This window comes from Cynocephalus volans, chromosome 12 (genome assembly GCF_027409185.1).
Source record: "Cynocephalus volans isolate mCynVol1 chromosome 12, mCynVol1.pri, whole genome shotgun sequence".
Taxonomy (NCBI): Eukaryota; Metazoa; Chordata; class Mammalia; order Dermoptera; family Cynocephalidae; genus Cynocephalus; species Cynocephalus volans.
Window position 1 is genome coordinate 64,514,898 of NC_084471.1, and position 12,782 is coordinate 64,527,679.

At 32.7% G+C, this 12,782-nt stretch overlaps 1 protein-coding gene across 1 annotated transcript; it reads right to left on the reverse strand.

Annotated features, from left to right (window-relative positions):
* Positions 1–778: 778 nt before the first annotated feature.
* Positions 779–1,714, reverse strand: LOC134360751 (olfactory receptor 6C2-like). Its single transcript, XM_063075506.1, has one exon. The coding sequence runs from the start codon at positions 1,712–1,714 to the stop codon at positions 779–781; it is 936 nt and encodes a 311-aa protein (XP_062931576.1).
* Between the last annotated feature and the right edge of the window lie 11,068 nt (positions 1,715–12,782).

The following is a 12,782-nucleotide window of genomic DNA, read 5'->3' on the forward strand; positions in this document are numbered from 1 at the left end:
GACATTGTACTTATAATTTCATATCCTTTCAGAAAAGTGCCTTTCTCAACTTTGAGTTAATATTTAGTCTGTATAATCTGTGATTCTTTTAATTTAAAATTTTTGCATTTTATAATGTGTATGTACATGTCTATGAATATACTTCAGTATCCTCAATATTAAATTCTGCTTCTATTTAAAACACATTTATTTGGACATGCATTTTTTTCTTAACTTTTCAATTATATCATTTATTTCTTGATGATGGTCCTTTTAAAAAAATATAGTTATATAGGATTATTAGTGACTTAATAAGTTCAGGGATATTATCAATTTTTTGTCTCTGCCTGAGATTTGGCCTAAGAACTAGGAAATCAATAAATTTTAATTTAGTCAAGTAAAATATTCAGCAATGTTTAGAATGAAAGAGATGATGAGAAATTTAAATCAATTATTTTCTTGCAAGTACAAAATAATTTAAGATAAGCTAGTGGTTTACTTTTTTGATTTGCATTTGTTTTATGTTACTTTGTTTTTAATTTTTGCTTGATAGATGGGAAATAAAGTCAGGATTACATTTACTAGAAAAATATTATAATGTCTTACGATTGAGATTTTATCCTAAAAGACGTTTGTTTGTAGGGGGATGAAAGGAGAATGCGGTGGAGGGTATTTGTTCTGGGTGCAATAAATGAGAAAGTTAACGTGAATAGAGAACAGATCAAGAAGAGACAAACAGATTTGGAACTGATTGATTTACTCTTAGTTTGATATTTGATTTCTACACTTGAGCATTCCCTTACTTCTTTGAGACCAATGCAAGTTTTTTGAAGGAATCACTGAATGCTTGTCTCACTTGTTTGTTTCTCAGAGTGTAAATGAATGGATTCAACATGGGAGCAACGGATGTCATCAGCACTGTCACACCCTTGTTAATATCCACAGACTCCTTTGCTGAAGGTTTGACATAGATGAAGATACAGCTTCCGTAGGTGATGGAAACCACAGTCATGTGAGAAGAGCAGGTGGAAAAAGCCCTTTTCCTTTGCTGGGCAGAGGGGAATCTGAGAATGGTTTTGATGATGTAGATGTAGGAAAGAACAACACACAGAAGGGTTGTGATGAAGGTCAGCACAGCACAGACTATGACCATCTGCTCTATGTGCCATGTGTCTGAGCACGAAATCTTCAAGATAGGAGATGAATCACAGAAAAAGTGATCAATGACATTTGAGTCACAGAATTTCAAATTTATGAATTGTGTAAGTGGTGGAAGTATGATCAACAAGCCAGCCATCCAACAGCAGAGGACAAGTCTCCTGCAGACTGGGCTGCTCATGATGGTCACATAATTCAGGGGTTTGCAGATGGCCACGTAGCGGTCATAGGACATGATGGCCAGAAGAAAGAATTCTGTTACTCCAAAGACATCAATAAAAAATGCTTGAACGAGACAAACACTATAAGTAATTGACCTGTCACATGTTGCTATGTTATACAAATACCTAGGAATACAAGCAGATGTAAATGAAATTTCTAATAAGGCAAAATTCTGTAGGAAAAAGTACATGGGTGTTTTAAGGTGGAAGTCCACCAAAGTGAGAAATATGATGGTCAGATTTCCAGTTATACTTATTATGTAAGTGAGAAATAGAAAAACAAAAATAGGAATCTGAAGTTGAGGGTCATCAGTCAGTCCCAACAGGATGTAGGTCGTTATTGTGTGGTTTCTCATCACTGACTACTGAATTTTATTCAATCTTAATGTAAAATTTAGAGGTATTTTCCTTGAGTAGAGTGATTTCAAACCAGATAGCAATAAACAGTTGCACTTAGAGCAAACTAAATTCACACTTAGTTTCTTCTGTAAGTAGTGATTGATGTTGCCTACACTCTAGTGGGCTTGGCTACTCAATTGATTTTTATTGTTTTGATAGCTTGTGATAGATTTTTAAACATACCTTTAAAATATGTTCTACCATCCCAATTTCCTCCTTTCTTTCACATTTGTAATCTATATCCTGTTGGATATTCACATGTTATTAGATTTGACCCATAATGTGTTGTGATTCAACAAAATTGTGATTTCTATTTATGTCTGAGATCTCTTCTGTCTTTTAAAGGTGAATATTTAAATATAATCATTTTTCATGTCTTTCCTAGATGATTTGGTCCTTCATAAAATGTAAATATGTAACAACTAATGTGGGCTCCATGCACAGGCTTTGTTGATCCATTTGCAACTTGCAATATTTTACCACCATGACTAAGCATGTGTTTATGTTTTCTTTTGTGTTTTAAAAAGGAACTTCCACATTGTTGGCTCACTTCTGTGACTCTCCTTACCCTCTTCTGCTTGTATGTAATAGATACTCAGCATTCATTGGGATACACAATACAGGGAGTATTTTAATGCACAATTTATTTGCCACATGTGAAGCAATGTTTGGTCCAAGGATATACAGCTGAAAAAAAAAACACAAAAACCACATTATTTCTTTTGTGCATTGTCTCTTTAGTTAAGTATGAGAAATACTCTAACAATACTTGCTAATATTTACTATCAGTATCGTCAAGTTCAAAATCAAATTTGAAATACTGAGTATACTCTTCAGCACTTTCTGTGTGCAAACTACGTATTGGTAGTTTCCAGTTTGAGCATCACTTCTACTGGCAAGTCTTCTAAAACTGTGTTGTCTGTTGGCTGTTCCTCATTTGTGCCCCTATGATAAGTAATTATTTCCATTTTAGCATTTCCTCTGAGAAAATGAGTTTGTTGAAATTGGGGACTGCTGTCTTTTTTTTTTTTTTTTTTAACCAGGACAGCTACCCAAATAACACAATCGTAGACTTATAATGTATGTGTAAGAAATATTTTTGCGTAAATACGTACATATCTAATTAATTGGCTTGTGCATTCCAGCTTCTGTCTTATTTGATATTCATCTTGAGACTGCTTTGTCACCAAGTTTAATTATTTAAATTTTGTATGCCCCTCTATTTAACATTTATATATATATACATATATTTTGCATCTGAAACATAAGTTTTGCTAGTGAATAAAGTCTCATCATGAAAGCATTACTCTCTCTGCTTATTACCTTCCATACTGACCAAACTGTTAACTGGCCTCTACTTCTTGCTCATGCTCTCAAGCAGTAAATAGTTGTATCTTTGTTGGCTGTGATATTTGCTTTTTTCAGGAATCTGTTAGTAAAATATTCAAAACAGAGGTCAAGAAATTTGCATATCTTGATACGTAAGTTTTACATGCTATTCATCATTTTCGATGGTTTGTAAATTGTTTTTATTTCTTTTTACTTTTCTTTACATTTTCTTGTGTAGATGCTTTACAATGACCACTAGTCTTATTAGAAGAAAGCAATTTTCATTAAGAAAAAAGAATGCTTGAACACATCACAACCAACTTGGTTCAATAATATTGATTAATATGAATAACCACATTATTCTGGCTTATACTTCAACAATATCCTCCTTAATAATTTAATAGGTTAAAAAATCCAAACAAGGGAGGAAAAAGATGGATTCTTCTGAGGCAGGAAGGAATCCACAACTATACATGTTGCTGAATCATTTCCTTATGATTCCTTCTTACTTAGATCTTTTATTCCTTTATAAATGGTGACCTAAAATGAATTGTTAGTCCTTAGACAAGCAACAAGCAAGACAGGTCCAGAGGCAACAGAGCAGACAGCTAGAGGGTCAGAGGAAGCTCACCAACTGTTTTGAGGGTCAGTGGAGCCAATCTGTGGAAAAATTAGATCAGAGCTGTGAAATGTAGAAAATAGCTGCAGAGGGCTGGATTTAACATGATATTCATCTTAAAACATATTGTACATATATTTCTAATCCCTTAAGTGCACTTAACTTAATTCTGTTTAATTTCAACCCACTGTATTTGTGTAACCAGTTTTAAATACCCCCCTTTTAAAAAAATCTTTTTTTTAAAAATAATAAGTATGTGAAATGATGGATATGTTAATTAATTTTATCATTTTACAATGCATACGCATATCAAAACATCCCATTGTATACCATAAATGTAGACAATTTTTATCTGTGAATAAAAAAAAGCTCTTTAAAAAGATAATGAAATATATATTCTTTCTTGATCCCTATTTTATTGGTTATTTCTACATCTATTGTCTAACATCCTGGTACTATGGAACCAGGGTTATTGGCTCATGTTTTTCTACTACATTTGGACCCTGTATATTCTCATCTATGGAAAGGACATAATAATACCTATTGTCTTAGTCTGTTTGTGCTGCTATAACAAAATATTACAAACTGGGCAATTTTTAAAATAAAACCACAAATTTATTTTCTAACAGTTCTGGAGGCTGGGAAGTCAAAGATCAAAACACTGGCAGGTCCAGTTGTTTGTTGAAAGCTGTTGTTCACTTCAAAGAAGGAGCCTTGATGTGCATCCTTCACAGGGAAGAACTCTGTGTGCCTCACTTGGCGGAAGGCAAAAGGGCAAGGGAGCCTGATGATGCATGAAGCCTCTTATGCGCCTTTAATCCCATTCGTGAAGGAGGATCCCTTATGATCTAATTGCTTTTTAAATACCCCACCTTTTAATACTATCACACTGGCAACCTATATTTTGGAGAATACATATGCAAGTCATAGCACCTGTCTTGTCTAATTAGTGGGTTTAATAATGAATAAATGATGATATATGCAAATAATATGAAAAATGTAGCATAAAATAGAAATCTGATTTGCTTCATTATAATTGATAATGATGGGGTAACAGAATTCAACGTTTTTCAATTTTATTTATATTTATTTTTTGGGGGTACAGTGTGTTGTTTCAATATGCATACACTTTACAATGAATCACTTAGGGTAGATAGCATAGTATTTTACCCATTAGTCCACCCTTTCTCCTCCCCCAACACCTCCCTTCTTCCAGCCTCTGGTAACCATTATTCTATCCTTTACTTCTGTGAGAACCACAATTCTTTTTTTTTAGATCCCACGTATGAGTGAGACCATGTGGTATTTGTCTTTCTGTGCCTGCCATACTTCATTTAACGTGGTGGTTTCCAGCTCCATCCATGTTTCTGCAAATGATAGGATATCATTTCTTTTTATAGTTGAATAGTATTCCATTGTGTATATACATCACAGTTAAAAAAAAAAATAGAGAGCCCAGTAACAAAGTTATGCCTTTACAGCCAACTGATTTTTGACAACGGTGTCAAGAATACACAGTGGGGAAAAGACAGCATCTTCAATCAGTGGTGCTGAGGACACTGGATATCCACATGCAGAAGATTGAAACTAGACTCTTATCTCTCAGCATAGAGAAAAATAAACTCAAAATGGATTCAAGCCTTAACTTAAGACCTGAAACTATGAAACTACTAGAAGAAAACAGGGTAATGCTACATGATATGGGAGCAGGCAGTGCTTTTTTGAATGAGACCCCAAAGTCACAGCAAATAAAGCAAAAATACAGAAATGAGACTGCATCAAACTAAAAAGCTTCTGCACAGCAAGGGACACTGTCAACAAAGAGAAGAAAAAACCTACAGAATGAGTAAAAGTGTTTGCAAACTGCACTTCAGACAAGAGGCTAATATCCAGAATATGTAAGGAAATCAAACAGCAAAAAAACAAGTAAACTAATTTAAAAACAGACAAAGACCTGGATAGACGTTTCTCTAAAGAAGACATAATACAAATGGCCAACATGCACAGGAAAAATGCTCAAAATATTTAAAAAAATTCTTAGTATTTCAAAATTTCACCTATTTCAAAATGACTTTATGAATGTACCACACGTTCTTTTAAATGCTTAAAATTGTTTTTATTTATACATATTTATGAAGTACAGAGTTGACCATCAGTATTTGTGAACAACATGTGATGATGAAAGCAATATTATCAGCATGTTCATCATTACAAATCAAATTACTTTTTGGATGAGTGGATAAGGTAAATGTAGTACATGTACAAGTTTTAAAGCAACTTCTGACATGCTATTATATATCTCTTTGATTTCTGCAATTGTTGAAATGTCTGCAAAATGCATATTTTTATGAACATTATTTCACAATTCATAAAAATTCCTAGAAATGTAATTTCAAGGACATAGGACATAGTTATTTAGAACTTTTGTGTATATTTACCAAGGCATCATCTATGAACTTTATATCACTGTTTTCCTTGAGCTCACTGTGTGACTGTGTAATTGTATCTTCACTCAAATCACTGCAATGTATCATGGGACTTTTTTAAAGATCACCCCTCACTATACGACCAGTTATTAAACTTAAACTCCAAGATTTGCTGTCATCATCACAGACCTGTGACATTCTTAGGAACTATAGGGACACAGTGTAATAACTACAGTTGATCATTCTAATTGAAAGAAAGGGTGCTCTTTTTCAGCTTTCCTACTGTCCCCAACCCATTTCTTTTCAACCCAGTAGCTCCTAGATCTATTTCAACGTAGCATGCTCTTTCCTGCACCTTGTGGGTGATAGCCCTTGTTCCAAACTATTCGTCATTTATCCCATTCACTACTAATCCTAGCTATTAGGAGGCAAAGTTTAAGAAAACAGTTGCATCTTCCGAAGACTTTTATACTTAACAAAAAGTGAAGGGATAGCTAGTTTTGTGAATATTATTAGATAATCTTTCATGGGGTGTGATTTTAATGCAGGTATACATTTTCTTTTCCTGTAAAGAGGAGAGTGAGAGTATGACAGATAACTTCTCATTGTATATAAGTTTATATTATCATTATATAACTAAAAAGCAGCATTAAAAAGTGCAACTGAGAGATACGTGCTGATTTTTACATAATAATTCAAATAATTACATCTGACTTTGGTAAATCACATTAAACCTGATTCTCAGAGAAAACCATTATACAGATTTACTGGAAATGAAAGTAAATGAAATAGCCACTGTACTTACTCTTCTGAGAGTTAGTAATAGCTTCTGCTGATTCTTTAACATCAAGAGTGTTCAAGGCTAATTTGATGAAGAGGACCTAGCAGCAAAGTCTTGACTGGGATTATCCTGTCTCTCAGTTTACGTCTCCACTTTGCTGCTCTGAGAGGGCCTGGAACAGTTTGAGTTTTTCCTTTTCTTCCTTTTTTTCTTTTCTTTTCTTTTATGTTCAGCACATTGAGAAGATGTTCTAACCAAGGACTATGGTCTCTTTTGAACCTAGGAAATATTTTCTAGCTCTTTTTGGGTGGAAAATAAAACATTGTTTAAATATCGCTTTCTCTTGCTTTCAAAGCATTTTTATTATGATATCTCTGGACAGGGTGAGAGGCTTTTACACTATTAAGGCTTACATTTGATTTATTTGCAAAATCTGAAACTATTAAATAATAGATGACTGGGACCTTAGTGACCCATGTTTAAATGTCACTAATGAGTCTTCTTTGTAATGAACTGGGTAAAAATCCCTAAAGATGCAGCAGTGGGGACAGTGTCCTTAGAGACACAATGATGCAACAATAGCAACAGGCACAGGTCAAGATACAATAGTTAAGAAACCAGATGGTCAAGAACAAATCCGCCTTTCCTGCATTTTTTCCCTACCATGTATGAAAGTTGAAAGATCACAAACTAACCTACATACTATTTTTTCAGTCATTAAAGAAGATAACTAAATGAATGTATTAGAAAACTCTAAGCAACTGATAATTCTTTTAAATTATACATTAATATATAAAGTTTTATATAAATATTTAAAAAATAAAAATACAGTTTCTATTATTTACCTTTACAAGTTGCTTTTTTTCCCTAGTTATATACACTATTACCGTAACAATAATCATTGATGTGAATGATGATGCATGATATGTATTTTCAAAATTCATTCATATTTTAACCCATTCTTAGCAGTTTTAAATGAATGTGCAGTTATCACTGTTCCTTAAAAATAGCTTTATCAAAGTCAATTGCATGACCGTATCATCTCAGATATTTAGTTTGTTTGGCCTTTTTTACAACTAACCATTGCTGGGGGCAGTGCACTTAGATGAAATTCTAGAGGTAGAATTTCAGAATCAAAATGAAAATATATTCACATTTTGAGGCTCTTATATTAAACTGCCAAAGTGCCTTCAAAAGGTTATACCAAATTAGACAGTAAAATTGCATTTCTGACCTAGCTTTGCATCACACTTAATTTAATACTTATGGTCCTGTTTAATGGTCACATATGATGTGAAACTTTTTCATCAGTTTGTCATCTGTTTTAATTCTGTTTATGCTATTATAATTTATAGTAACACATGTTTCAGAAATTTATTTTTACATTTTTTCTGAATAGAGCTTGTATTTTCATTTTAATTCCTATATGCTTTACATGTTACTGTTATATTCATAGGATCTTATCTTTTAATAAGATACTATTTTTAAAATCAGTTTTGCACCATTTTAACTGTGTATAATTTAGTTGCATCTAAGGAGAATCTACCTCTTTCACTGTTGTATTTTTGTAATGGCTATCCTTAATAATATTTTAACAGAAATAATTGAGAAGTAAATATTTTTCATTGAAATACCATAATTATATATACTTATGGGATACAATGTGATGTTCTGATTGACATATGCAATAGGAAATGATTAAATCAAACTGAGTAACATATTCATCATCTCGCTTACTTATCATTCAGGCTCTAAATAGAGTTTCTTAAGTGTAAAGGTGGATAGTACTTTTTTTTCCTGCACTGTTTTGCTTTCTTCCTCATGTCTCCCTTTTAGTATTTCTTATGATGTAATCATGTATGGATTCAGGTCAAGATATATATTTTCTTTTCAAAATAAACGATTGTGGATGCTATTACATATACATCAAGTATATGTTTTTACATCAAGATATTTATGCTTTCTTTCATTAGTAAAAACTTTTTCGGTTTTGGTGTTCACTGCTGCTTCTCATTATTTTGAGTACTGGAAAATTTCCTGTTGACTTCTTTTGAATATTAAGCTGAGATATAAGACAGAATGTCCACTCCCACTGCTTATATTTCTCACTGCATGGAAGGGCCTAAACAGGGCCGTAAAACAAAAAGAAATAAATATACTGTTTTGCCATTATTTGCAGATTATTTGATTACGTATGTGTGTTGCAATATTTAAAAGATCCTATGAGTAAATCACTTGAATTAATTGGTAAATTTTATAGTTAATAATGACTAAATTTGGAAAGGTCGACAGCCAAAGTCAATATACAAAAACCAGTAGAACCTGTCGATACCAGCAACAAACAGAGGATACAATAAAAAATTCTTATAAAATAGCAACAACCATGCAGGAATGAATATACCAAAATACATAGTAATATGTCTATCAATATTGTGCAAAGCCCCTCTGCATTTAAAACTCTGAAACATTTTTGAAAGTAAAGACCAAAATGGGTGGGTGCTATACCATATTTTAATTGATCAGATTCTCTGCAATGTAAATATGGTAATTTTCACCCAATTGGCCTGTAGGCTTGATGCAATCTTAATTAAAATTGCTGTGAGAATTTTTCTGTTTGCAGAAATTGCAAAGGTTTTAAAAGTTATATGAAAATCAGAGGGCTGAGAAGAGCCAAGACATTTCTGAGAAAGCAGAACAAAGCTGTTCCATTTACACTACCCATTGTGAAAATTCATTAAAAAGCCACTGTAAATGAAACAGTAGAGTATTGATTCAAAGACAGAGAAACATTATCAACAGAATTAAACAATGAACCCTGAAAAGATTTACTTATGATACAACAATTAGTTATAACAACGTTGCCATTGAATGCGACGAGGAAAGGGTTATGTTTTCAATAAATAATGCTGGGTTATTTGGATATCAGTATGGAAAAAATAGAACATTTTCCCTACCTCAAACCATAGGCAAAAGTCAATTTCAGATGGGCCGTTAACCCTAATTTTTAAGATCTGAGAATGAAGCTTATAGAACAGAACATCGTAACTATCTTCATGATATTGGGCTAAACAATGATTTCCAAAGCAAAGCACAAAGAGCCTTAGTGAGAAAAGAAACGAAAAAATAAATTAAACTTTACTAAAATGAGAATTTTTGTTTCTCAAAGTTGACATAAAGAACATTAAAAGACAAGACACGGAAAGGGGATAAATAACTTCAATAAATACAATATTAGAAAATTCACAAAACTCCTACAAAAATCAATTTTAAAAAGAGACAATCTAATAAAAAGGAAAACATTATTTGAATAGACACTTTGCAAAATAGGTTGTCTGATATCCAAAAAGCATATAATAAGGTGTTCAACATCATTAGTCATAAAATGGCTAAAACTGCTAGTTTTGACAAAGTTACATGTTGACAAGAAAATAGAGCAATTAAAACTCTCATGCTTTCGTGATGGGAGAATATATTAGTAAAACATCTTTGAAAATTAGTTGCCAATGTCCACTAAGCTAAACATATGGCTACCATATAGGCTTTCAATTCCACTCCTAATGATATGATTATATTCTAAAGATATGAGTGCATATGTCTGTGCAAAAACACGTGCAAGAATATTTTAGCAGCTCTGTTTATAACAGTCACATATTGGCAAAAACCTAAATCTCTATTATTAGAAAATGATTAAATTAATTGTGCTATAACTATGTGATTTATAACTTAGAAGTTAAAAAAGAAACTGCTGTTAATATAATAACTTGGATGACTATCACAGACACAATGTTGAGAAAAATGACACAAGACCCAAAAGAGTACATTCTGTGTATTTCTACTTTTATAGTGGTCATGAATAGACAAAACTAATCTTTAACATTATAAGTCAGCATAACACATACCTCAGATATTTTTTAAAGGTGTTAAAAATATCTGTGTGCCGGTTAAATAATATCTACCCTTAAAGAAATTCATCAAGCTCCATGCATTGAATTATGTTCCTTACAATATGTTAAGCCTTAATCCTTGAAAAGTGTTTATATTTTTAGAGATACACATAGAAACATTATTGATGAAATAACATAAAGTATATATATGTTCAAATAATCAAATGAGGATTGGGAGGAATGGAGCGGTTCGCAGGTGAAACAAGATTGGCCATAAATTGATACTTACTGACGCTGTTATGGATATAGAGGCATGCATTATGATATTTTCTCCATTTCTGTAAGTTTCAAATTAGTAGAAATGGAGTGCTAAACACATAGTCAGGCACAGAGTAAACGTTCAAAAATACTCGTTGCTAATAGAATGTTTTTAACATTTTTGGATGTTTACAAGAAATGTAGGAGACCAGTTGTAATTACCCCTGAGCTGAAAAAGGCAAGCATCTTAGATCAAGGCCTATAGTAACTTCTCAGTCTGGGTCCTCAGTTCAGCTCTTAGTGAACCTGAAGAAGCAGATGACCTTTACTCCCACAATGCAGACCTTCTCCAGCTTCTTGAACTCCAGACAGGGGAGGAGTACCATTGCAATTAGAACTTCTAGAAACCGAAAGTTTCTAATAACTCAGTAGTCACCGAGTCTACAAGTCCACTGATTTCCATTTGGAAATACCCAGTGCTTGTCAGATCAGGGATTCAGAACACGGACAGCATAATTCATAGTATTGTCAGTTTGGGAGTTAGGGTGAGAAATGGGCCAAGTGAGGAAATAAGGGAAGGTTGGAAGAAAATGCAAAACGATGAAGGAAAAATGAGTCACCAGAGAGTCAGAGCTTTTGTATCAGAATGAACCGGAGTGAACGCTGTAGAAAAATTGCTATCGTGAGTTTGCAAAAAGCTCTGCCTGTGTAAGAAAGAGCTTCCTGAGATCTGTAAACTCATTTTACTCTGATGCCCTTCCTGCCTTCTCAGTATTAATGGGTGTTTCTCTAAGAAAGAGCATGGCTTAGGTATTCATTTCCCACTATTTATATATATTTAGAGGGTTTCAGAAGAATTAGAGTTACATTAGTGATCACAATGTTTATATTTTCATTCAACAGTTCTTTTAGTTTTTATCCCACAGATTAACTACATTTGTACATTATTAATCTAATATGAAAAAGAGGTATTGCATTTTGTAGTTGATTATTTTTAAGCTCACTGTATCTTTTATTATTTAAATGTTGCTTATAATGGTTTCAATACATGTGGAGTTTGCTTCGGGAGTTTCTTGAAATTACCTTGTTCCTGAAAAGTGTTTCTGTAGCGAAGCTTTCTTATGTCAAATACTGAAATTTGGTTCAAATAAACAGAGTTTGAATCCATTACTAATCAGCACCACATAAACATCATAGGTATTCAAACAGAAATATAACATGAGCCACATATATAATTAAAAAAATTTAGTATCCAAATTTAAAAATAACAATAAACTAATTTTAACAGTAATTTTTACTTAACCAAATATATCAAATACTATTATTTTAACGGCTAGTCACTACAGAATTGTTAATAAGATATATCACATTTAAGTCCCTTGAAATGTCACTGAAGCTTTGTTTTACTTGCTTGTTTCTCAAGATGTAAATAAAGGATTCAGCATAGGAGTGAAGGAAATAGCATTTTGTGACCACTTTTGCTGAAGGATTAAACTAGATGAAGATACAGCTCCTTAGGTTTACAATGACTTGTAGTCATTTGTGGGACTAAGTTACATACTTTCCGTGTTTTTTACATTTTACATGTTTTTACAATCTTCTAATAATTTTAATTTCTTAGCAGCCATTGGTTATAGTTATAGAGTAAGGCATAGAAACAAATGCAGATGTTAGGAATATGAGTATTTTCCATACAAATTTACTAGTCGTTTAAGAACTGTTAGCACC

Excerpts from the sequence above, each read along its gene's own strand:
- LOC134360751 (XM_063075506.1), bottom strand. The coding sequence starts at position 1,714 with ATGAGAAACCACACAATAACGACCTACATCCTGTTGGGACTGACTGAT.